Source organism: Odontesthes bonariensis, chromosome 12, assembly GCF_027942865.1.
Source record: "Odontesthes bonariensis isolate fOdoBon6 chromosome 12, fOdoBon6.hap1, whole genome shotgun sequence".
Lineage (NCBI taxonomy): Eukaryota > Metazoa > Chordata > Actinopteri > Atheriniformes > Atherinopsidae > Odontesthes > Odontesthes bonariensis.
This window is the reverse complement of record NC_134517.1, coordinates 22,685,441-22,712,665: the sequence shown is the minus strand read 5'-3', so window position 1 is coordinate 22,712,665 and position 27,225 is coordinate 22,685,441. Positions and strand designations below refer to the sequence as shown.

Sequence of the window (27,225 nt, the reverse complement as noted above, 5' to 3'; positions counted from 1 at the left end):
AAACTTCTATTTATGACTAAATGAAAGGAGCACAATTTCCCTCCGCATGGATCAAACTACACGTGGACTGTGATATACAGCAGATGGCGGTACTAGGGTATTTATGTCAGTTGAAGGAATCCGCGCTGTGCAAAACCCTCAGATGTTTTCAGCAGCAATCCAGAAGACGATCAACTCATGCGGGCAGAGGCTTGTGAACACATAACCCCAAATCCAACCTGCCTTTCCAGGAACTCCACGAAGCAAATGAATGCATGTGATGGCGCCCGAAGGGTCGTATAAAGAGTTTTTTTTTTTTTTTTTTTTTGCTTGTTACAATATCATAACCACAGTGTGATTGTGAAAGATTGTGTAGTTGTTTTGTGTCTCACTTTTAGGTGTTCTTAGTCACTTTCATTCTCTTTTAGGTAGTTTTAAAATCAATTTGTTGTTTTAAAAAGAGTTTCATGGATGTTCTGTCATTGTAAGTCTCTGCAGTTGTTTTCATTCATTCAGTGTATCGTTGGGCTGATTTGGAGCCTTTCTGTAGTTTTGTGTTGCTTTTTAGCTGTTTGTGACGCTTTTTTTTAGTAGTTTTCGGGTGTTTTAAGGTGCTCTGCCTCTGATGTTGTATCTTTCTGGTTGAGTATTATCAGGTTGATGGAAGTCTAATGACATAATGAGGGGAACAAAGATGCGAATAAGCTTGAACTGCAGTAAAGTCTGATAAAAACCAAAAAAAAAAGAAAAAAAAAAGGAAATGACTCTACATAAGTTTACAGAACAACAGGAGGGATGACAAATATAATTTTGTTTCAGTAATTGGTTTTGATACCAGTCTTTTCACCTCTTTGCCTCAAACAATAAAGACAACATTTCAGGAGCGATGCGTCCACGTCAGCTGGCAGAGATGCGCATGTTCTTCATGAGCATCAGAGGAGCGCTAATCATCAGCGAGCCTCTGACCGACCGATCTCATAAACATGTGATCGCTGTGTGGTCTCTCAGCCACCCACACCTGACGGGATTATACACAGCCGAGGTCTCTGCTCCTTCATTTTTGATCCGGTGAACTGCTGGAGAGGAGGATGGATACCGCCGATCAGGGAGCTCAGGTAGAGCCGCTGCTGCCATCGGTAAAGAGCACTGATCTCATGGGACGAACATTTACTCAATGCACATAAATGTTTCAAGCTTGACGTGTGTTGTATACTACGTGGAGAAAGTGGAGGTTGGCGCGTGTAAGAGATGTTGCTGAATATACAACAAATCTTCAGGAGGCTGACTCAAAGTGGTTAGTTCAACAGCTCAGGTGGTGCTGCTACCTGTGGAGCTCTGAGGAGCTGTGGTTCACTTTCTAGAGCTCTTCTCACTGATGATGACCAAGTCTCTCATATTGACAGGGATTACATCATTTCAGTTTGGATTATTTTCCATTCAATCCATCGTTTTATTCAGCCAAAATGACACTTGAAAGCAAACTATTTACCCAAAGAATTAAGACAAGGAGACACTCACGTGTTCTTCTCTCATAGTTTAGCTGCCTCTTATTACAGTTTGATATGGATATAGGCTAATAGGAGAGGTTAAATGATGTCCAGTGCTCTGTGCTTTATGTTTTACATAACAAACATCTGTTACAAATGTTTTTTTTTTTGTTACAGTGAACTGAGACAGAAGTGACCTTGTGCATTATGCAAAAGCATTGTAAAGTTTATGCAAGACTAATCTATTCAACCCTCTCTTAATCAAAATCATTTACAACCTTTCTTTGAATATTTCCATTTTGGATGAAAAACAGAGGAAGCCTCACCGGGGATATTCGCAAAGAGATGAGAGCCGATGCTTATTGTTTTTTGCTGAGCATAATGGAGGAGATTTGTGGTCATTATCCATTGGCTATTTTTATCAAAACAGATTTTTCCATTTTGTGAGAGACTGATATTTTTTTATTATTTTTTTTCTCTGAAGCTACTTTTAAAGCTTTGGCTTTAAAATGTCAGGTCATAACCTAGTTTTGAAAAAACATTTCAGAATCTATGTAATCTTTCAACTGATTGTTAGAAAGAAAGAAAGAATGAATGAAAGAAAGAAAGAAAGAAAGAAAGAAAGAAAGAAAGAAAGAAAGAAAGAAAGAAAGAAAGAAAAAAGAGCATTACTAGGCTTTTTGAAGTCTATTGAACTCTGAACTATTGATGATTACCACTCCCTTAAAACCTTTTTTTTCTTTCAGGCCAACTCTTCATTTGCGTCAGTTGGGCGAAGAAGTTCGGTGAGTTATTCCTTTGGTTTTTATGTGCAATGTGTTGGAAGCTACATGCAAAGAGATGCACTTTTGTAGCATTGAGATTACAGACTGATAAAATTTTATACATTCCAACAAAATGTTTGACGCTGGCTCTGCAGAACACTCTTTTTGGCTGGACTAAGTAGATTTGATGCGGCACATGTTTATCTATAGTTTTACTTCCTAATCATGCAAGGTAGAGAAAAGGCACTTCATAAACCAAGCTTAATTTTTGGTAAAATACTGCTGGGCAGCAGCGGCATAATCTATAATCTCATGAACAGAGAGTGGTGGCACTGCTGACGGATGCTCAACCACAAATTCCAGTTGTTCGATACAACAGACGGGCATCAGCCTTTATCAGACATGGTGTGAAGCAGGGCAGCAGGAGTTTGCTTAGAGCCTGGCTTTTAGACAGTGTCCCACTCTGTCTGAGATAATTATAGAGCAGAAGACGCAGAGGGAGAGCTCATGTATTCTGAAAACTTTCCTTGGTCCTTCAACAACCAGGTAGGACAATGGTTAATTTGCAGTCGTTTGGCATGCCTGAATTACTGTGCGAGCTGCTTTACTGACACAAAGAACACCTCTGATGCGAGACATATTTACATGGTTGCAACAGTGGATAAATTATGTCAAGTAAGGTGGAATTCTGTAGCTCTTTCTGAGTATCCACTGCCTGATAAAAGTGGTAAAATTGTGAACATTTAGCAGCGTGGGGATGGGTGCAGATTTAAAAGGCCAAATGATGGTTGAAAGTTCAGTAAAAAGAGTAGTTTTGTTAGTAGGTTTGTACTGATGTCTCCTCTGACGGGAGGCTCAAAGCAGAAATATTTAAGGATTACAGTGCATTTTATTCTACACGAAAGCCTGTGGTGCCAATGATGGTTTCAAAATTGCCACAGCCATCTGTAGGGATCAGATCCAAGTATGTGCCACATCCCGGGATGCCACTTCATCTGTGTGGCTTGCCAGTCCTTTACCATGATTTTGCCGGCCAGAAGCTGTTCATTATTACAATAAAAGCAACGTGGGCACCCATTGGACAAATATATACGTACAACTTTTTTTCTCTGTATTCAGGCTGTAGTTTACAACACCTGATCACAACCCAGTCCGAAAATGGTGTGCGAGTCTGTTTGTGTTGACATTCTGGCATGTCTTTTTCCAGTAAACCCTTTAAATTCAGCAACACAGCTTTGTGTGTGTGAGTGTGTGTGGTAATATAGTTTGATCCAGATCCTTGACTGATTATGGTGTGCTTGGCTCTTGGAAATATGCACCCCACTTGATGACAGTTCATGTTGAATGTACTGGTCATCAGTACTGCTTTATCAACTGCATATGAGCATGGTGAACATTTAGTAAGGGCTAGTATGACTGGTGTTTAGACAACAACTATCAATTTAATCTGTGCAGGGATGTTGATTCATCGCCAGTATACAGATTATGGACATCAGCCTTGTGCTCTGGCCAGACCATGTGGCACTGCAGCTGTGAACAGCAGTTCACTTCATAATCATAATGCTTCGTTTGTCATCTGGTGGTCAAGATGGCTCAGGCAAGAGCAGGAATCAAGCTCACTTTCAGGATAAAGATACCTACTGTAACAAGTGCTTTGACTCTTCTCTAGGTAGAGTCAGCTATGAATCTCTCCAGATGCAAATGTGTGCTTTTTTAACACCAGCCTTTGCTTCATGGGATAGTAAATCACAGCGCCAAATGATTTTACAAATGCGTGTCACACCAATCAACCCTTCGCGGCTGGGAAAAGTAATCCTATTGACTGTATGACACGTGTTCCTGCATTTTTATTTAACCAGTTAAGTGCAATTATTATTAATGATTAGTTTGTGAGGAAAATAACCTCCTGCAAAGCTGCACATTGTTGTGGTACCACGTTAGCTTTGGTGCTTAAACAAGCAAGATGTTGAGGAGCTTGTAGCTTTTTGTTACTTTTGAAAGTGTAATGCAGTAAATCAATGATTTATTTACTTTAAACAAAGCTGCATGTCCTGACTGGATGACAGACACATTGCAGGGGAAATTCATTTTCTTTCTACATTTACAGGTTGCCGTACTAATTCACATTTTAAACATTCATAAATCTCAGTGTTGTACCTCTGTACACATGTTTGCATACTCTGTGCAGAAGAGTATGTTGCACATCTAGACTGAAGATTTGTGGCCTACTAACTCCACCTACTCTGCCCCATGTACTGCACTGGTTATGCCACCTTTGCGCTGTCTTTTTCCCTCATTAGTCTGACTGTGTGAGGCAGCACAGTCGAGCTGCGAGTGTTCATGCTGTGTTGTGATACTACGACGGTGTTCCTGCTCAGAATCCATCTTTTTTTATATCTAAAAGCCTCCACACCACGATAAATCTTTTATCTGAAATACATACTTAGATACAAACAAAGGTTAGGCTTTTATAAATAAAAGAGCTTAAAGCAGATATTCAGTTTTTATCTTTTCACACGCTGCTAAATAGAAAATAGCCATCACTGAGGATTCTGTCGAAAGGAACTCACCACCTCCTCACTCTCATCTCCTTTCACAAGTGTTACATAAGCAGATGAGCAGGCCAGTGGTCATTGCAGAAACTACTGATTTTCTCTGAGATCTGGATCTAATTAGCTAGATCCATATTCTGTGGCTGTACTGTGTCCAGAACACGACCAATTGCTCATACAAGCTTGATGAAATCTTCATTCAATAATCTGTCTCATATTCTGACGGTTTTTCAACGTGTATCCAGTGCTAAACTGCAGTTCTGCACTGAAAAAAATGATTTGATATCACAGCAGATCATTAAAGGTATTTTAGCTTAGTATGCAATGTATTTGTTTGGGTATGGAAGTGTGCATCTGATGTATGATTACAGTGTGGGTGGTAGAACATAGTCAAAATGTCAGACAGTAACCCTTAAATTAAAGTTCCTATTATGAGCATTAGATAAGAGATAATGAAGCCCTAACAAGGCTTTTGAAGCATACTAATTGATATGAGAAAACTACTAATTGAATATTGACAACAGCATTCTAAACGTGAATTATCAGATTATAATCATTGATTAGCCCTTCTAAATGACTGTGTTTTAAGTGTTTAAACACAGCTTAAAAATGGGAATGAAAACCATATAAATTTCTTAGTACCGTGATGTACAGCATTACAAACACGTTTAGATATGGTAGATGCAAAAAGCAGCAAAGGTCTGTCAATGATATAACAGGAAGGTTAATTTAATCCCAATTAAAGTGTTTATAGGTGTGAAAGTGTTTTATCAAAATCTAATAAGGCCTTTACTGAGCCCTTAGCAACAGCCAACTCAGATTTTTTTTTGCCTGTCCTGTCTGTATGGAGGACTACGTGTGGTCAGAGTTACATAGAAGAGAAATATGTAGTCATGAGGTACAAAGAAACCGACTGAAAAGAACAAAATAAAGCATATTTTTCCAAAAATTCCCATCGGTTTTCTAAATGGAGCCCACATGTTTGCACAAAGAGATCGTTTTATTTGCATGACCTCAAACAGGCCATTGAGAAAAAGGATTAATGATCAAAGGGTGTTTTCGTCCTTCGCTGCTATAACATTGTACGTACAACTTCTCAAACTTGACAATATGTGCTGCTCATTCCAGACAGGGAAATTAACAGCCAATATGTGAGTGATTGAAAAAAAAGAAGTTCTTGTTTTCGAGAAATTAAAAGGCATATTCAAAAAGTGCATAGTCAGTCACTAGTAAACACAGAATTTTGTATCTGTTAATCTCAATGAGGCAATAAAGAGCTTGGGACTCATCAGCAGAACATTTTGGAGTATTTTGCTTAAAGACTCAAAAGACATTTTTAAGCTTTGTATGAACTGATGAGACGTTCACTGTAGATTCTTCACAAACTTTCACAAACTAACAATATAAAGGAACTGTTACAAACATTTACAGTATTATTAACAATAACGTTAACAAGCATCTGGTAAAGATTTATAAAAGCCACGAATGCTGACGGTATTGCTGATTGTACGTATATATAATAAAACACAAAGTGAAGCATTAAACAAGCAACCAGTAAAGAAAAATGCTAACTCACCTGACCTGACTTATTTGGACCGAGATCAGACCTCTTCCACAGCATAAAACTTTAATTGTAGGTGGGTGATATATTGCCCCCCTAATGAAAAGCTTTCTGTTTGGACTATCCTGAAACTCCTTCCTTCTCATGATAAAGATGTGCAATTAGTTTCCAAGGTAACTGCGCTATGCAGTGGGGGATAATGTGTTTGTTCGTAATGCCCTCAACTGTGAAGGAACACCAAGTCAACAAACATTTTATTCAATGCTGTGTTCACGAGACTATAGGATGCTGCAAGAGTTTCGCGTTAATGTTGACGTGACACTGTGACTGGACTCAACAATTTCAACATGCTTTTATGTGTGTGCTTTTGTGCGTCTGACAGAGGAACGATGATGAGGCGGTGGTTGACAGGGGAGGAGCACGCTCCCAGCAAAGACCAAACTTCGAGCAGGAAGATTTTGAAGGTACCAAAAGCATCAAGCAGCAAACGGCTGCTGCCGCTGCTCCTGATCCACCCACTCTGCTTTCCTCTTTACAGATTTTTTTTTTTTTTTTACTGGTAAAAGATAAGAGCAGAGTAGGAGGCAGAAGCTGAGGGGGAGCTGAGGTTGCATCAGCAGTAATCACTCAGAAAAACACGGACAATCAAAACAAAGATACAAAACAGTGTGCAACTTAAGGTAAAAGGCCAGGAGTTATACTCATCGATGTATGCAGGTATAGAAGGCAATAAACAGCTTTACAACTTAAACTCTTGTCTAAGTTTTTGGCAGTAGTTTGGATGAAAAGGTGTCTTTTGTTAAGACATTAAAGTATTAGTGTCTGAGTGGGAGCCCATCTAGGCTGTCTTGTGCTTTTTGTTTAGTGTGGGCCTGTGTTTCGCTTTCTAACTCCCTAACGCAAACACATGCTCATCCTCACTGCCCTTTCACATGGTGTTTAATACCTGCACTATCTCACACATGCTGTAGTTATATAAAGGGCAGAACATCAGTGAACAACTTGGTAACCCAAATTCACACAAGCCCAGACCAGGAGTGTAATCACAATGATTTTATGGGAATTGTAACGCCAAGAAAACCCTTCATAACTAGATTATTGCTATAATATATTTCACATATAATATTGTTATAATGTAAAAATATAAGCTGCTTCATATAGAGCTTACAGCTACTGTATTGTTATGTACGACCCTATCTCCAAAAAAAGCTGGGATGTCATGTATAAAAGGTAAACAGAAACAGAATGCAATGATTTGCAAATCTCATAAATCAGTATCTTATTCACAATAAAACACAGAAAACAAAATTTGAAAGTGAGACATTTTACTATTGCATGACAAATATGAGCTCATTTTGAATTTGTAAGTGGTACTAATGAGAAACAGCTGAAGGGACATGTTGTCAGTAATTAGGTTAATAGGAAATAGGTGAGTAACATGACTGGGTAAAAAGAGCATCTTAGAGAGGCAGTCTTACAGAAGTTAAGATGGTAGAGATTCAGCAGTCGCCAAAAAAAAAGAAAAGAAAGAGCTTTGTCTACAATTTTGGGATCAATTTCAGAAAAATGTTCCTCAATGCAAAACTGCTAAAACTTTGAATAGGCCATCATCTACAGTACATATTAAAAAAAAAAATCAAGAATCTGGAGACATCTCTGTGTGCAGGGGACACATCCAAAAATTTATACTGGATGCCTGCGATCTTCAGGCCATGAGGCGTGAGGCACTGTGTCTGTGGCCACAGCTAACCACGATAAAGCTCTATCAACCAAAGAAGAAGCCACATGTAAACATGATCCAGAAAGAATGTAGTCTTCTCCGAGCGAAAGGTAATGCTAAACCACATACTGCATCTACAGTACGGCTTCACAGCAGAAGAATCCTTGTGCTGGACTGACCTACCTGCAGTCCAGATCTTTCACCAACTAAAAACTTTGGTACATCATGAAACATAAAAAAGGAAACACAAGACTGTTGAGCAGCTAGAATCCAATATCAGACAAGAGTGGAAAAATGTTCCTCTCCCAAAGCTCCAGCAACTGGTCTCCTCAATTCATAGATGTTCCAGACTGTTGTTAAAAGAAGAGAGGATGGAAGATATGGCTGTGTTCAAACTTCTTTTAGACCTGCTGCTGCCATCAAACTCAAGTCAAGATATTTTTAATGAAATGGTGTGTCTCACTAAAAAAGTGTCTCACTCTTAATGGGAATTATTTGGTCTGTTGGGAATAAATGATTGGTTTATAAGATAAGCATTTTAGAAAATCTCCCGACTGTTTTTTGAATTGGGGTTGTATACACGTTTAAGACAGATATAAATATACAAAGAACCATTCCAAAGTTTCCTACCCAATAAGTAGTAAATCGAAAATTCCTCTGCAGGCTGAGGAGATTATGATGACCTCGGCCAAAATTACAATTCAAAATTTGACATGTAAAAGATAGCTTTTCAATCAATCGTGGCGTGGCATGTGCCTAATGTACAGCTGCAGTAGGCTTCATATTATTACATGTGGTGTTATCTATTTGGGCGATACTCACAGTAAAATCCCCCCTTATGTAAGCAACACATGGGAAACTCAGTGGAATAAATCACAGAAGAAGTACTCGAGCATAATGAGTGAAATCATGATTAAATGCCCAACTTCTAAACATCATGTGCATGCACAGACTGAGAGACAGACAGACACCCACGCACACCCACGCACACCCACGCACACCCACGCACACCCACGCACACCCACGCCCACACCCACACCCACACCCACACCCACACACAAACACACAGAAAACAGGTGTGCTGTTGTTGTTGATCTTCCTGTAATCTCTGTGGGATTTGTCACCAGGCCACAGGACGCTCTACATCGGGGTCCATGTCCCACTGGGTAGTACCAGGCACCGCAGCCATCGCAGGCATCGTCACCATGGAAACAAACATTGGAGAAGGAGGAGCAGGGAGCTGAACCTTCCCTTGGAGGAGGGCAGAGAGTCTCCACTTTATGGTACTAGCCACAACATGCATGTGCATGTGCTAAAACATTGAAAGAAAAGTGTCTTGTCCTAACTTAAGATGGCTTATCCGATCAGTTTTGCTCTTACAACTCAGTGCAAATCCTTGTGTTCCCAGACACTCCATCCCAGAGAGTGCAGTTCCTGCTGGGGGCAGACGACGATGACGAGGAGCACATTCCTCATGATCTCTTCACCGAGATGGATGAGATCTGCCTAAAGGATGGAGAGGACTCTGAGTGGAGGGAAAGTGCCAGGTATTATAGATTCTAATGCGACTACATGGCATCTACACACTGTCGAGTTTTCATTACGGGCAGCTCGGATTAGATGGAGCGGTCATGGCTCTGATCCCACTTACATTGATGAAAAATGTACACACTTGTCCAATGTCTGTGTTTCCATTACAATAAGTAACTGTAATTCATTGTTTTAAATGTTTTAACGTTTCAAATAACCTGGCCTTGCAAAATAACTGTATGGTGATGTGCTAACAGGGTAAATAAGGCATATAGACATATTTACAATAGACATATTTTATTTACAGTGCTAACCTAATGAAAGGCAATAAGGAAGGAGAGTAAATGAGTGAAGCTGAGAGAGAAAAAGAGATATAAGAACTATATGTGGGGCCTCAGAACAAATGTGTTGTAATTGCAGCCAGAACAGATGGTAATCCTGTTTGCCGTCTGCTGGTCTCTCATGATGGAAATTCAAACTCCTCTTACAGGTGGCTGAAGTTTGAGGAGGATGTGGAGGACGGAGGAGAGCGATGGAGTAAACCCTACGTGGCCACGCTGTCTCTACACAGTCTTTTTGAACTGCGCAGCTGCATTATCAACGGCACCGTGCTCTTCGATATGAGGGCTAATAGCATTGAGGATATTGCAGGTAACTGCAGCAATGGGAGTCAGCAAGAAAAGATTTTCATTTGATTAGTCATCATTTGACTTTTGCACTGGATCAAAATCTAAGAACCTCTAAAACACAAATGCTAACAGATTGTTTTTTTGTTTTTTCTACCCTAGACATGGTGCTAGACCACCAAGAGTTGTACTCACCACTGGGAGATGAGCTCAGACAAAAAGTGCGCAAAACCCTATTAAAGCGGCACCATCACCAGAATCAGAAGAAGTTGGCTAATCGCTTGCCCATTGTGCGCTCCATCGCTGACATGGGCCGACGGGCGTCTGAGCAGCACCTGGACAAGAATGGTGAGAAAACCTGAGCTGCGCTCTTTGGAAATTAGGTATTGGATTGGACTGTTTGTGGAATGTTGATCATATGTTGATTATATATGCAAACTCAAAAGTTATCTTAGATCTCTTTGTTTTGAGAGGGAAAAGCATGTATTGTGTATATGCACCTTATGTACAGACTGTCTTCACTTGTGTGTTTTCCTCCGTCCCCTCCAACCTGAGTAAGTCTTCCAACCAATGACACAGCCCCAAGTGCTGGTTAACACAGTATGACATCAAACTTTTGCCAGCCTATATAAAAAAAGAAAACCCGTATTAAAAAAACGTGTTAGCAGTATGACAAACATTTGGTCAGAATCTGAGTTCAATCTATTCCAGGAAAAACTTGAAAGCAGTTTTTTCCCCCTCTATCTTTGCCAGCTCTAATTCTGTAAGTGTCATTTTTGCCAGAATGACAGAACCAGTCACAGAACCCAACAAAATGTTTGTTTCACTGACTCACCTGGAAACTCAGTGGAACAGCATGAGCAATATCCTTTTTCTGGTGTTGCATTTTCATGCTAATTTCAAACAACAATCGTTGGTAAGCTCCACATATTAAACATACTTTGTGCTAATTTTCAATCACACAGATCAATGAATATAGAATATAGCTGAGACTGAAATGTAGTTACTTAATAATATAGGTTATTCACTATTCTAATATATTTCTTGAATCCTATTTTTATTCAAATTATTTTCTTTTAGAATTTCTCATAAATTTCCTCTCCCAATGTGAAGGTAAACCCCAAATATCAATCCGTGTATTCAGTATTTTTAAGCATTGTTCATTCATCCCAATTCTTTATCATCTAGTTAGAAATCACTAAAGGAAACTATTCCCCCGACACTTGACGCTGGAAAGTGTTTGGAACTGATTCGTGATTCTCTGTTGTGGATTGTCCAGGTCAGATGACGGCCTCCTCGTCCCACTTAGCCGCTCCAGATGGCAAAACAGAAGTCAGTAGAGAAAACAGTACTGTGGATTTCAGCAAGGTATGGTTCTCTTTTGCAGTTCGGCCAAGAATGACCTTTTACTTTATCGCATGCATTAAACAGATTAGTTACTGTTCAGTTTTATTACAAACGTACTCGAGTGCAATGAAAGCCCCGCAACTGGAAATGTCACTTTAGTAAAATCTCTTTTACATTTATATGTTGTTTATTTAAATCATTAATCTACTGTTGTATTTTTTTCTCTATTGATAGACTGATGTTTGATTAGTAAAAATTCACATGCTTTAAATGGGTTGACTGGCCGATCAGTAAACAGTTCATTTCAGCTGTAACAGCTGTTGCCTGTTGAGAAGTATATTTTTACCACAAAAATGCACTCTGTACGTTCAATATGTGTTTAATGTTAACTAAAATCTTAATTTGTGGAATAACTGAAGCTGTCAAGTAAATGTAGTGAAATAAAAAGTGTTTCCCTCTGAGATGCAGTCCAAAAAGTAAAAGACGACACTAAAAAGAATTCAAGTTTACAGACATATGCGTCTATCTCTGCTGTCATTCACAAAAATTGCAGTTGTAAAGAACAAACATCTTTTGGGTGTTGTAAATGAATAATTCATGACTCGGTGTTGGTGTAAATTATTATTTCAGCACAAAGCACAGTTCATAAATTACTCGATAATTTCCCTTTTTTTTTGTTTAATTTACATCCAATTTCGCTGCTCTTATTTTTTTTTAAATTCACATCAATTTTGTCACCTCCATTTTCATAATTTGATTTGTCTATTCCATCCCTCCAGCATACTATGCCAATTTACCACCCGATCATTTCTTTTGGAGATCCATTAAAATAGGTGTACGTCACTTAATGTTCAAAAAACATTACCTTTTCTTTATTTGCAAATGAATGCAGCATCTGTTGTCACATTCTGTCTACAACACTCTTATCCCTGGTAAAAATTCAAGACTTTTCAGTCTAAACACTCAAGACAATTTCAACGTGTTCACTCAGCACCAACACAGTGTCATATATCTAAAATAAACTGAGAAAACAGGGCAGCAGCTCTGTGATAAAATCTGTTGTTGGAGCACGACATTAGATAAAATCCTACTTAATAGCAGTGCGAGACACATGTCAGAACAGAGTCTGTACACAGCAAAGCTGTTTGTGCCAAACTGAAATTCAACCTCCATTACCGGTTACTCTGCTACATCTTTTACAGAGTAGAGTCATCTATTGCATCCTTGATCCTAGATTAAGCTGGCCTCACTAACTGGAAACTATAACAGTTAATATAACCAACTTTACAGTTCTCTTCCTATCCCTACTTTTGTTTTAGTAAGCCACTTTATGTTGGTTTTTCTGTTTTTCTGTATAATGTGGGATTGTATTTTTGGTTGCTGTGTCGTCTGTATCTGGTGCTGATATAAGTGTCGTGTCTAGCGGGGGGTTCTGTGCAAGCTCAACTCATGACACATTCACTGTTGGACGAAAGTTTTTTAATGCTATGAGAGGAAGGCGCACTAACCTCACGTTTATCAGTTAAAAACAGCTTGGGTCGGTTCACGATTAATGAAAAAAAGGATTAACGTCAGTTATGAATGTACTCATTTTAGCACGCTAATGTATGACACTGTCCAACTGCTACCTGCAGTGTGTTGATAATGAACATGGAACATGTGTGGTAAGTCGCAAGCTGGAGACAGGAGAACAGACACCTGGGCCCTCTGGGAGGGTATAAAGGGAACGGGAGTAAGATAAGCAGAAGAATCAGAACCAAAGTCTACACTTACCAACAAAAACAATAACCTGAACCAATGATCATGGCAGGGAGCTGCTCGTTGTTTGCTTGAAGTGTGCCAAATTGACCTCCAAGGTGTTCTGCAAATGTGTTACATGCGGATGTTGACATGTAAATGAAGAAAAGCAGGAACGATAACCAAGATTTTTTTCAGGCAGTTTGTGAGAAACTCTCCTTGGTATGCGTTTAGGTTTTGTAACTTTGCAAACACACCAAAAGCTTAAAAAAAAATCAGCCAAATACAGTATAATACAGTATGTCCCCTTTGAATAATTATTTACGGATATCACCACTTTATACAAGTGCCATGTGAATGCATGAATTCAACCTCCATGTTTATGTAACAATGGTCCATATGAGAATAAGTATGTCACATCTGACAAATATGAGCGGACTGTTATGTAAGTGTATGTTTTGATAAATGGACAAGAGGTCGTTTTTAACAGAAAGGCCACCTACTGAAGGATTAGGATTATAACCATGTTAAGTATTAAAAAAGTCATTCAACACAGACAACAAGCACAAAAGACAAATCCTTTTTGAAACCTTTTTGCATAATGTATGTGAGTTTAGCCTTTCGTGCCGATCAGTGTTTGAAGTGCATGTGCTGGTCCCTGCTCCCTGACATAATTATTTAATGTGTTCTCAGGGTATATTTACAGAGGTTGAAATGAAATTAATTAAATTAAATAGAAACATTTAGCTCACACAGTACTTCTCTGAATGTTAACATAACAATTTCTACATTCGGGCCAGCTGCAGATTGTTATTCACTTAAGCAGAATTTAATTTATTCTTTAATTTAACTCATTATCCAAGTCTTGACCTGTCAATCAGTCGTAGCATTTCTTTTTGATAGATTCAGCTGCTCTTTAGCCATATAAACTCCATGAAAGAACACTCCAGCAAACACGTTTCATTTCTATATGACTATCACAGAGAAATCAACACCTTTCATATTCCAAAATTCCCTCCACAATGCAATTCAGTTTGATCAAAGAGTGAAAGCAGACACGGGAGAACATTTGTTTTAGCTTCAGGGGCTTTTATGTACAATTAGGCATCCTGATTTGGGAATAACAGACCCTTACATATGGTTACACAATAGATCAAACCCAATATCTATGTTTTGATAGTCTTTTGTGATATTTCAATCACACATCTGTGAAACGCTTGACTTTTAGGACACACAAAGCCCGCACAGCTGGCCTATATTTGGATGACAAGCCAGTTTAAACTCTAACATTAGGGGATTATTGTGAGGATAAACAGTAAGAATAATAACCTTTCATATGCATGCACGCCGCAGAAGTGATTTTTTTATTCTCTACTATTAAAATGATCCTTATAGTCAAAGCTGCTTAGATGTTAAGCTATCTTGACAGGGTGACAGGACCTTTTATGTGATGCTGCACACTGTGTCCTCTTTCAGATAGACCTTCATTTCATGAAGAAGATCCCAGCAGGGGCAGAGGCGTGTAATGTGTTAGTGGGAGAGCTGGAATTTCTGAACAAGCCGGTGGTGGCGTTTGTCCGCCTCTCCCCCGCGATCCTGCTCAGTGGGCTGGCTGAAGTCCCAATTGCCACAAGGTTACTGCAGACTGATTAAACTACACCTGTTCAGCTTCTCTTTTTAACCTAGATCATCCCTGTCTGTGATTTACATGTGAATAAGTAGCTATTGTACATCAACAAATATTCACATTTACTTTGACGAAAAATTCCAAAATCATGTGTTTTTGCCGTCAGGTTTCTGTTTATTCTTTTAGGGCCGTTTGGAAGGGGGGCTCAGTACCATGAAATTGGAAGGTCCATTGCAACACTTATGACAGATGAGGTAAGGATTCACCGAGGAACGCCTGTGTTGCAATCCGGTAGGGTTTTTGATGTTTTGAAAAAGTGATTGCTATGTTTTAAACGTCAGCAAATTGTCAAATTCAGATTTTCCGCACTTTGAATAAATTCACAGCCCAGCAGAACTCAACAAATTCCTGGAGTGGTGTAACATTTCAAAGTGTGAAACAGCTCAGAGCTTTCATAACTTTCTTCTGGCAATCACTCAGCCCTCATGTGCTTCTTTTTGCCCAGACTTTATGTTGTCATGACAAGAAAAGTCATCTCACGTTAAAGATACAGTCCGATTAAATCCAGTTCATTGTAATCCAAATCAGTCTAATTCTTTATATTTTTATTCCTGTGACACCAATTAACAAGAAACTGACAAACTAAATAAACCAACAGATTGCATTCAATCTTCGCTTTGATTCAATTCCCCCTCTTTAGTAAGCACAGGGTGGTGGTAACAGTTGAAAAACTCACTTTCAACAGGAAGAGACTTCAAAAGGAAGGATCAGCCCTAAGTAAAAGTCACAATGTAAATATTTTTAGGCTAATCTTAAAGGCAGAGAGGGTGTCTGCCTTCTGAATCCAAATTGGCAGCTGATTCCACAAGAGAGGGACCTGATCACTGAAGGCTCCGCCTCCCATTCTATCTTTGGAGACTGGGAACCACGAATGCAGTCTGACAAAGAATAGCCATGTTAGGAAATGACACAAACATGAGATCTTTAAGATACATTTAAGCTTGGTTATTAAGAGCTTTATACGTGAGAGAATTTCACGATACGTGGAGCTAATTGATTGAAGCTAAGAGTGGAGTTGTATGATGTCTGCTGATAATTGTCATCAGAACAATTGAATCTGAAAACACAGTCCTCCTCCTGCAACCCTCCCTTCATCCTCGTATGTCCTTAGACCTTTCTGCCAGACAAGCACAGACATACGCATTGAATTCAGAAATGCTAAAAAAAATCATCATCAACAGGATTCAAATCTTGCCTTTGAAAGTGATGGTTAACCGTCAAAGTGTCTCACTCAGACCATAGTCTTTACCTGAATCAAACCAAGTTCTTATATTGCCTACACCAAACCAAACTGTGACAGAAAACTGAAATTATACTGACGAAGAATTAAAAGAAATCAACTTAATCTATTGGTTTTATCTATTTATATATTGGAAAAAAATTCCAACCCCAGTCTCCCAGCTGATAATATGATCTTTTCATCCACTGCAACCTTCTAACCACGTGGACTTTGCTACTCCGTACATTTCCTCATGTGACTTTCTAAATCTCTCTGCCAGAGCCTTTTAAATTCTTCCATCATTTCCTGAGGATTAGTGGGAGTAGGCCTCAGTAACCCTAACAGGCAATCACAAAAGATAACTTTAGCCCTATCCACCGACCACAGCAGTGTCCATCTCGCTTCCTTTCGGCTGATACAATCGTACATTAACCAAAGTCCTGTGCACTGCAGGGCTTACGTTAGCTTTTAATCGAATCCAAAACTACTGGTGATTGGCTAGTCCCTGGTCACAGGCTACATTTTCTGAAGCCTGAAAACAATGCCAACAGGAAGAGATAAAGTCTACTATTTTCAAATTAAATACACTGAAAGGTAATTGTGAAATGTTTGCTCATTAATGGAAAGAAATTGCCACCTATTCCAGCTTGTTTGTTTATTTTCAGGTTTTTCATGATGTTGCCTACAAAGCTAAAGACCGGAATGATCTGATTGCTGGTATCGATGAATTCCTCGATCAAGTGACGGTCCTCCCCCCAGGAGAATGGGACCCATCAATTCGAATAGAGCCACCTAAAAATGTACCATCTCAGGTCAGCAGGAACTTCGTTGGTCTCCCTCTCTTTCAGTTTTCCTTTGTCATTTCAACTTGAAAAATAAACTTCTTCTTTATACAGGAGAAAAGGAAGAAATGCAACATTTTACCAAATGGGTTAGTGGAGGGTGAGGAGGAAGAAGAACCTAGTGGCCATGGTGGTCCAGAACTGCAGCGGACTGGAAGGTGAAAAAGTCACACAGGAAAGGACGACATCTTGAAAGGTTTTTGGTGGAGTGAATTCTGATTTCCCATTTAAGTCCTCCCATTAAGTCCAGATACAGACGTGAGGAAGTTATACGACAACAGAGTATGCCACTTGTTCACTTCATGCATAAGTTATTTGCTGAGAATTTATTAATAAACATTTGGACTGCTGCTCAGCCTCTAGAAGTTCACACTGTAATAAATCAGTAAGTTTTTTTTTTTGTACTAGACGAAGCACTTTGAGGGAACTTGCCGTGCAGCCAAAGATGGGATTTTTCAAACATTTCTGCAGTTTTATTCAGTGCTGATATGTTGATAACTCGGAGTGCTCCTGTAGATTTGAACTAAATATGCCCCTCTCAGTAAAGTGGCAATACAGTTATGCCATATTGTCTACGTAGATAGTCAGGCCCATATGATACTAAAGAGTATTCAAAATTTGACTATCATTATATGTTTGTTAAAAAGTACACCAATTTTCTTTAAATCAAGCCTGTGAACCGAAAAATACAGTCTTTCTACGAAATAATCATTCTGACTCTGATCAGTTATTTCTGGGGAAACTTGAGCTGTAGTTTCAGTCATGATGCGGTTTCCATAGAAACATCCTCTTCTCCTGATCTCTATTTGCAGCTAGGCTTTTTCATCATAGGGACCCATCACACCAAGCCAAGAGCGGAACATTAGGAAGGAGGCAGTGGATGGACAATAAAATTAGGGAATGATAAAAAAAAAAAAAAAAAAGATGCCCATCTTTTTATTTACATTGCTGTTTAAAAAGAAAAAGAAAAGAAATGGTAATAGAATTTACATGTTTATTTTCATCTCAGGTGGTTCGGTGGTCTCTTTCTAGACATCAAGCGCAAGGCCCCCCACTACCTATCCGACTACACTGAAGCTGTAAATTTACAGTGTATTGCTTCCTTCTTATTCCTCTACTGTGCCTGCATGTCCCCTGTCATCACCTTTGGAGGGCTGCTAGGCGAAGCAACAGAAGGACGAATAGTAAGCTTTTTCCTTTAAGTATTTCCAGTGTTCTGCTCACATTCCATATGCAATGTGTTAACCTTTTGCTAAGTTAAATCAGACAACATTTTTAGTTTAATTGAACAAGAAATCTTAATTTTTTATCCATGAATAATCTCATTGTCCTTTCCAATGCCCCAGAGTGCAATTGAGTCACTGTTTGGAGCTTCGCTGACTGGAATAGCCTATTCCCTGTTTGCTGGGCAGCCGCTCACCATTCTGGGGAGTACAGGCCCTGTGCTGGTGTTTGAAAAGATACTGTTCAAATTTTGCAAGTAGGTTTTTCTAAAATGATACTGATAATGACTGATCATTATTAAATTACTATGTCAGTTTAATTTACAAATGGGATAGTTTTGGAATCACATTGTTTGATTTTTATCAGCTTTCCAAGTAACGCATTCTGTATGCATCTTATTTCACTGTGATAATGACTTCCTCCGATCCATCAAAGTTCAAACAGTAAAAAAAAAATCACACCTCTTCTCTCTGTTAATCTCCATTTAGGGAGTATGGCTTGTCCTATCTCTCTCTACGAACCTGCATAGGTCTTTGGACAGCATTCCTCTGTATTCTGCTGGTGGCCACAGATGCGAGTTCCCTTGTTTGTTACATCACACGTTTCACAGAGGAAGCTTTTGCATCGCTAATCTGCATCATATTCATTTATGAAGCCTTGGAGAAACTTTTACACCTGGGAGTACACTATCCCTTTAACAAGAACAACAACCTGGACAAACTCACCACATACTCGTATGTGAACATATTCTTGATGCGCTGAAGTAATAAAAGAGATTTTAAGTAGATTTCTTGTAGCTACAGGAAATACCTCACTGTTGAGGGATTGTTTAGTTACCCAGATGTTTATATGCTGCTACAGATGTTCCTGTGTCGAGCCTTCGGATCCCACAAATGGCACCCTGAAGTACTGGGAGATCAACAACATCACCGCAACGGAAATCTATTGGGAAGCATTGGAAGTGAAGGTACGAATTCATATCAATAAACAATAAATAAAACCGATAAAAACTAAAACAGATTTATTGGTCATGTTATTGAATTATACAAATATAACAGACAAAACGTTTAAATAAAATTTGAGCCACTTATAAGATTTAAACAAAAAAGTAGGCTGTCTGTCTTAAAGTGGCATGCTTTTCCAGATGGAGGAAGCAGAGCAGACGAGATTAAGGGCATTTAGGCTGGATTATATTGGATTATATTGGATCAAACAGCACTCCAAATCATTATGAAAGCACATTTTGGTACTGAGTCACAAAGTTTTTATGTAGACATGAAAGCTCATGAACTCTGTCTGTTGTTTGTACCTCTTATATGATAAATCTGAATAGTTCTGCCCTGCTCTTTGTTGCAGGACTGTGTTGAAAAACGAGGCGAGTTTGTGGGCAGCGCCTGTGGCCCTCATGGACCCTACGTCCCTGATGTTCTCTTCTGGTGTGTCGTTCTCTTCTTCTCCACTGTCATTATGTCTGCATTCCTCAAGGAGTTCAAGTTCAGCAATTACTTTCCCACAAAGGTACTAGGCCTTCTCCATTGTCATTGCCATTATCCTGCCTTTATAATTCAACAGTGATGTCAATGGCACATTGGTAGTATAGTGCAACATTACACTCTAGTGGTCAAACATAATTACTGCATGATTAAAAGGAGTTCACTGTTTGTTTAAATGGCTGAAACTGATTGATTAAAGGAATGGATTAAAGTCCCTTTCAACAGGCTTTCTCTCTTTCAGGTACGATCTTCTATCAGTGACTTTGCTGTTTTCTTCGCTATTCTTACCATGGTCTTGATTGACTATGCCTTAGGGATCCCCTCTCCAAAACTGAAGGTTCCCAGTGTGTTTAAGGTGGGCCAAAACACAGAATGTAATTCTATTTTAGGACAACATGTTCATGATATGTAGAAAAAAACCCGACATATTAAAGCATTAATGCCTTATTAGCCAACCAGAGATGATCGAGGTTGGTTCATCAACCCGCTGGGGCCCAACCCCTGGTGGACAGCAGTCATAACTGTGATACCAGCTCTACTTTGTACCATCCTCATCTTCATGGACCAGCAGATCACTGCTGTAATTATCAACAGAAAGGAACACAAACTCAAGGTATTTTCCCCCCGTATATGGTCTTGGAATCTAGCCTTAAAATAATGATAGTAATGATTATTAAAAATCTGCCTCTCACCTCCAGAAAGGCTGTGGATACCACCTTGACTTGTTCATAGTTGGGGTGATGCTGGGTGTGTGCTCTTTGATGGGCTTGCCGTGGTTTGTAGCAGCCACCGTCCTCTCAATCACCCACGTCAACAGCCTGAAACTGGAGTCTGAGTGCTCAGCTCCTGGAGAGCAGCCCAAGTTTCTCGGAATCAGAGAGCAACGCATTACGGGCCTCATGATCTTCGTACTCATGGGTTCTTCTGTTTTCATGACATCAGTGCTTAAGGTGAGACATTGTTTTTTTTTTTTCAATCTTTGGATTCTGGTGCAGTTTTGATCCCAGGATTATGAAGTTTCCCTTTGTAACTTTCTTTTTTTTTTTGCTGCTTTTCAGTTCATTCCCATGCCTGTTTTGTATGGAGTATTCCTTTACATGGGAGCGTCTTCTCTCAGAGGCATTCAGGTAAAATTACATTGAGTTTGACATTACTTAATACGTCTTTTTTACTAAAGTTATTTGACCCTTCAAAATGAAACACAAGGAAACAAGTTTGTCTGTGATTTGACAACAAAAGAAATAAAAAATGACATTCTTTTGTGAGTCTAATCCAGGCATGACAACTGCAGTCGTGCTCCTGTATTTTCATTTCAACACGCATTTTAGCACCTGTGGGTAAGTTTATTGTCATACTTGAAATCATATATATCTAATAGGTTGGACAGGGAGTAGATCAGTGTGGTGTTATTTTTATTGTCTACAGGACAATTTGAGTTCGCTGTTAGCGGAGGCATTGCCTCCACATTGTGCGGCTGCCCAAGTGAAGAAGTTAATTAGCCCCTAGTGTGTTCCAAGCATTTACAGAGTCTGTTGTTCAACTGCCCAGCATTACACAGTCATCCCTTTATTCCTTTCAGATAATGCACCTTATTTTTACATATCCAAAGACTATCTTCATCAGCTAATCAGCACTCTAGTCTGTTCACAGATCCGTGCGGCGCTGGATTTACACTGATTAGCCCTAACATTAAGATCATAGTAAGCCCCCCTAAAGCTATGAAAAAGCTCTGACCAGTTAAGGCATGGACAAAGAACTTCTTAGGGTGACCCGGAGTGTCTGGTACTGACTTAGATCCTCTGAGCCCAGTCGGTTGTAGGGTGGGGTCTTTGTGAATTGGGTTTGCTGCCCACATAAGCTGTCAGATCCCATCAGATTGGTGTATGGGGAATTTGAGGCCCAATGAACACTCCAGACTCTTTCCCATTTACTCTGAGTTCTTGCAAAGCTTTTTATTTTTTTGGGGGGAGCACTAATGTCATGCTGTGAGAGACCGCTAATCTAAGGGTGTACTGTTGCCTTATGGGAAGGGGGTGACTGTACCGGAAAATATTTTAGTACAGGGCAGGTTTCAAAGTGATATTCACATGAATGCAGACATGTAGGTTTACCCAGCAGAGCATTACACTGTAACAAATTGAACAGGACTTGTTTTTGTCAGTAGTTTCAATGTGACTGATCACTGTATACTGCCTTTTAGTGGTAGCTAAACGCTATAGCATGTAGAATTTTCAAAGCCCCAACACAGAGAGCTGGCAGAAATATCCTCATACCATTAATTGTTTTACCTCATTTAAAATTAGAGCCCTACCCGTGCTTCTAAACTTTGTACAATTTCTCTGAGTGTGAGTGTCAAGTTGGATCAAGCTTATGCGACATAATGCAAAACAAAGGCAAGGCAAGGCATCTTTATTTCTATAGCGCATTTCATACCACAGGCAACTCAATGTGCTTTACATAAAGACAAGGCATTTAAAAGAACAGCATAAAGCAGCAATTTAAAGAAAAAAAAAAATAGAATAAAAATTAAAAACACAGTTAAAAGCAATCAAAGAAGAGGGGAAAAAGAAAGATATAAACTCAACCATACGCACACCGAAAGAGAAATGTTTTTAACCTGGATTTAAAAGTGCTTACAGTTGTGGCTGATTTCAGTTCTGCTGGTAGTTTGTTCCAGTTGTGTGCAGCATAAATGCTAAAAGCTGCTTCACCTTGTCTAGTTTGAACTCTGGGCTCCACTATCTGACCTGAGTCAGCAGATCTCAGAGCTCTGCTGGGTTTATACTCTGCTAGCATGTCATTCATGTATTCTGGACCTAAACCATTCTGTGATTTGTAGACGAGTAGCAGAACTTTAAAATCTATTCTGTATCTGACCGGGAGCCAATGTAAAGACTTGAGAACTGGGGTGATGTGATGTGATCTCTTTGTTCTGGTTAAAACTCGGGCTGCAGCGTTCTGAATGAGCTGCAGCTGTTTGAGACTCTTTTGGGGGAGTCCAGTCAGAAGACCGTTTTAGTAGTCAAGTCTGCTGGAGATGAAAGCATGAATCAGCTTCTCCTGATCTGTTTGGGACATGAAACCCTTAATTCTGGATATGTTCTTAAGTTGATAAAAGGCTGATTTGGTGACTGATTTGATATGATTGTTAAAACAACAGGAAAAACAGCTTTTTAAAACGGTTAATAGCTGCCTGCTGCTGTTGGGTTGTTATACCAAATTTACAACATTGTTAGCACAGTAATGGTAAAAATGTGCCCTTATATTTCATGGAGGTAAAAGCTTAACTATGCAAAGATTTAAAAAAAAAAAATGGCTTAAAGTCATACAAGATGGACTGAGATTAATAAAAAAAAAACCTGTGGTCTGACCACTGAAAATATGAAATACCTTTTTGAAAAGATGGATGAAAGATTAGCTCCTACAACTATAACCTAGAGAGGAACCATTTAGCTTGTTATCAGCATATTTGAAAAAACAAACAAAAAAAACAGCATCCATGAAGGTATGGAAGAGCATTAATGCACATGAAAAGGACAGCTTGCAACTCTGTAAAGGGACTATTGGTTTTTAATGATATATAAGGTTTTGGATCAACATATAATGACATAGTTGATATGGTTTATCTTTTGTACACTGCAGTTCTTCGATCGTGTCACATTATTTGGTATGCCAGGTAAGCATCAGCCAGACTTCATCTATTTACGACATGTACCACTGAGGAAGGTGCACCTCTTCACCATAATCCAGCTCAGCTGTCTGATTCTGCTGTGGGTTATCAAGACCTCAAAGGCTGCCATTGTGTTTCCTATGATGGTGAGTAAACAGCCCAGTTATAACATTTGCCAGCCCGACTCACATGTTAAGGACAAACCGAAAGCTGCCTGAGGGAAACAAAAAGAGAAAAGAGTGTTAAAAGATTAATGCACAAACTGTCAGAACAAAAAGCGCAAGTTTTCTGTTTCTCTGTGTTTCTCTCTTTTTTTTTCCTTCTAAATGTTACCTTGGAAAATAACACAGTTTTTCAAACTTTTAGTGCTTGTTACACACAATTAGGCTTCTCCGTCTATCTGTTCGCTAACTCATGCTATGAATTCATCCAAATTAAGCACGTGTCCCTTTTTGTGTGGTCAAATATATGTGAAGCCTTCTTGCTAGAATTCCATCACTGTTTGCTTCCTGTAAATCTAAAGCCATCCACAGTACATTCTTGGTATGACACCATCCTGTACAGTGCTCACACACATTCAGTTGTTTGTTTCCCTGTCTCCTCTGCAGGTGTTGGCTCTGGTGTTCATCAGGAAGTTACTGGACTGTATCTTCACAAAGAGAGAGATGAGCTGGCTGGACGATCTCATGCCAGAGAGCAAGAAGAAGAAGCTTGAGGATGCTGAAGAGGTATTGTTGTTTTCATAGACAAATATTGCACTCATGCACGTAAATTCATTTAAATGATTTTCTTATATCTATTCATTCATCATTCAGGAGGAGGAGCAGAGTGTACTAGGAGAAGATGAGGAAGTTGTGCAAGTGCCATTAGGGGAGTATAAGTAAGTTATATAAGAATTGTGAAAGTCTACAGGTAACATTTGCATCTTTGTGTAAATGGAAATTGTTAACTTACAATCTTTTTGAACCGCTCTCTGGTGTCCGTTTCTGCAGAGGAATACCCATCATCAACATCACAGATGAGATGTCAAAAGGTTCCTTTGGAAACACATGGAATGCCAACATTTAAGAGAAAGAATCTTATAATTATTCGGTAAGACAATTCACCATCAATACAGAAATGTCATTTAGTGCATACTGTTAGCTTGTGTAAATTAAATTGTAATAGTTGCATAAGTTCATATTCTGTCTGACTTGAATGCAAATGCAGAGGTAACACTTTGAACAATATCCATATTCATATATGTACAGAAAAATCTGAGCTATTTTACATAGCAGCGAGTCAGTGTTGCTTTACACGAAGGCTGGAAATGGGAGATAGTTAATCTGGCTCTTCCAACGCCTTTTTAGTTTTCTGGTTAATTCTTAAATCATACATATTTATGTAATCCACACATGATAAAAGTGTAAACCTTAGATTTTAGTAGTTACACGGGTAGTTATGCCCATGATTAAGCTTTTGCTGGGAGAACTGCCCTCTCTGTATGTTAGTGTTGTTATTATGTAGAATTAGTTTGTTATTTTTTTAGATGTAATATATAATTATTTGAATTACGATACAGTGCAATGATGTTATGTAATGCTCACAAGCTGTTTTACTTTTACTGCTTAAGGTGCTGTGTATTTTGTTGATCATACCTTACTTTTCTACTTTCACCACTGCTGCCGTCCTGCTTTAGACTCATGAAGATATCTGGCTGCATCCCATGCAAATGGTATCAAGAAATCTGTTATCTCCTCAGTATTTACAGTGTATACAGGACTCGGTGTCTCTTAATTAAACATTTCTTGTTTTTTGATTTTCAGTTGTGAAAGTTAATCATCCCGCTCCTGTATTTTCCTGCTATATGAGAATGCGAGATAAGACATGTAACATGTAGAAATGAAAGACAGTGGGGGCAGTGTTGTATTTTTCTCTGTTCCCTCTGTGGTGGTATACAGATCTGTGTTGTGTACTGCAGATTATCAATCCTTCAATTTTAGCCACGTGAATCTGTGTGTAAGTGAATAGATGTGTGTGGTAACTGATCCATCAGAAACATTCTGTTTAGAAACCAATGCAACCTTCAGATTTCCATCCTGTTGTTAATTTCAAATGGATTTTTTCTGCATCTTGAAAGTTACTGATTTACTGAATGTACTCTGCACAAGCAAATATTTCTCATTCGAACCTCTTGTATGTGACAACAATATATACTGTATATTTTTGAGGAACCAAATGCAATAACCCTTTCTGCCAAAATGATTGTACCCTATTTATATAGGAAATTATTTAGTTATATATATTTTTGTGGTATCTATTTTGTATTTATTTCGCTGCAGAATGTTCAAATAATTACAGTATTTTGCTTTAAAGTTTAAGTGTAATGCTTATATTGCAATTATAAATTCAATGCAAGATGATCCTAATGTGTTTTATATTTGTATAAACTTACTGAGTTGTTAATTATAAAGTATTAATAGGAAAGGGATTTAATCCTTACAAACATTCCAGCACTGTTACATTTCTGAATATTAAAAACACAAGACGGGTTGATTTTTGAAAAAAAAAAACAGTTTTAGAAAGCAGTTTTATTATCTAAGTGTTGTCAGTGTGCTAACCTTAATAAATTTGAGCATAAATGAACGTCATTGCTTGTCTTTTATTACATTAACATGAACATTTTGGTCAAAAATATTTGTTCCTGTGAAATGTCAAGTGAGTATAGAATGTACTGTTCTCCAAAAGGCAAAATATATGAAACATTCTTACGCAAGATTAACATGGAATTTCTGAGAGGAAAAAATAGAAGCAGCTCCATGTAAAAGTGTGGGGATCTCAAACTTCTCCACAATTTGGTAATATCAGGTGATGTTAATTTGACTCCCTAATCCCTTTCCCCAAAACAAGAAGCTGTGGGCTCCTTAGAGCAGCTGCACAGCACTATAAAACAATTAAATAATTGATGCCCGTACCGCAGGAACTACCTATAGGAAACTATCTATATTTGGTGTTTAAGTTACCTGCAGGGTAGTCCAAGAATGAATGGATAAAAATCTGTCAAACAAGAAATTAAAGGGTCTTCACTGAGAGCCTTTTTTTAAAAACAGGTGGAAGTACTAGTGGTACTGTAAAAGATGGAACTAAAGAAAAAGTAATCTTGCATGAAATACCTGCTTGCAGAATCATAGCAGACAACATTTTTGACCATCGAGCACTAGTTTTAGAATATCTTGCTGAGACTATATTTGAATATAAGCCCACAGATTTACATAGGCACATGTACAGAAATGATTTGATTGCTTATTTTCTCTGTGAAAAATGAAGAGCAACATCCTGATGTAATTCGTGCATTAAATCATCATGACTTGTGCAATTGTTACCTGTGAGTTTTCGGGGGGGGGGGGTTGGTCTTCCGTTTTCATCAGGTCTATTATTTGGTCTCAAATTACATATCAAATCAACTGCTAAATGATTTGGCAGCTACACTAATGACTGAGTTCGAGATGACAGGACAGGAACACCCAGTGTAAGTTCTGCTAAGCACAAGCACCAATTCATTACCCTCTTAGGTTTGGCTTCTAAACAGACAGAAGTGGGCAGAGGTTCTCTCTTGTAATCAACAGATGGTTTGATGTGCTGCAGATGACAGCTTAGAGAGGTGGCACATCCCAGTGCATGTCAGGCAGCTGGCTCATGTGAATTACTGTTTTGTCTCAGTGCCAGGAGGAAATCAGAAGTGTCGACCCAGTCACTGTTCCCAACGTGTCTGATACGGACTTGATTGACATGATTTTTTTTTTTTATT

At 38.8% G+C, this 27,225-nt stretch overlaps 1 protein-coding gene across 5 annotated transcripts; it reads left to right on the top strand.

The window, feature by feature from the left end:
* The first annotated feature begins 899 nt into the window (after nucleotides 1–899).
* slc4a10b (solute carrier family 4 member 10b) lies at nucleotides 900–26,063 on the top strand. Of its 5 annotated transcripts, XR_012772555.1 has the most exons (27): nucleotides 900–1,115; nucleotides 2,213–2,251; nucleotides 6,726–6,807; nucleotides 9,191–9,346; nucleotides 9,472–9,610; nucleotides 10,084–10,244; nucleotides 10,382–10,567; nucleotides 11,499–11,587; nucleotides 14,780–14,937; nucleotides 15,097–15,184; nucleotides 16,875–17,021; nucleotides 17,106–17,209; nucleotides 18,061–18,235; nucleotides 18,398–18,531; nucleotides 18,764–19,009; nucleotides 19,137–19,242; nucleotides 19,632–19,793; nucleotides 20,010–20,123; nucleotides 20,220–20,381; nucleotides 20,467–20,718; nucleotides 20,827–20,895; nucleotides 23,411–23,584; nucleotides 24,047–24,166; nucleotides 24,254–24,318; nucleotides 24,431–24,530; nucleotides 25,117–25,152; nucleotides 25,244–26,063. XR_012772555.1 is itself a non-coding variant. In XM_075479731.1 (26 exons), exons 1-25 carry the CDS (start codon nucleotides 1,068–1,070, stop codon nucleotides 24,504–24,506), a joined length of 3,231 nt encoding a protein of 1,076 aa, XP_075335846.1. In that variant the 5' UTR covers nucleotides 900–1,067; the 3' UTR covers nucleotides 24,507–24,530; nucleotides 25,117–26,063. The 5 variants fall into 5 exon arrangements, 4 of the variants coding, with proteins under 4 accessions (XP_075335846.1, XP_075335843.1, XP_075335845.1 ...); XM_075479731.1 differs by having other exon boundaries at nucleotides 900–1,094; nucleotides 25,117–26,063; XM_075479728.1 differs by having other exon boundaries at nucleotides 25,117–26,063.
* Nucleotides 26,064–27,225: the final 1,162 nt, after the last annotated feature.

Bases quoted from the DNA above. Each gene is read 5' to 3' on its own strand.
- slc4a10b (XM_075479728.1), top strand. From the start codon at position 1,068: ATGGATACCGCCGATCAGGGAGCTCAGGTAGAGCCGCTGCTGCCATCG. The intron at 19,010-19,136 runs GTATGTGAACAT...ATGCTGCTACAG, and splicing joins GACAAACTCACCACATACTC to ATGTTCCTGTGTCGAGCCTT. The intron at 23,585-24,046 runs GTGAGTAAACAG...TCTCCTCTGCAG, and splicing joins CCATTGTGTTTCCTATGATG to GTGTTGGCTCTGGTGTTCAT.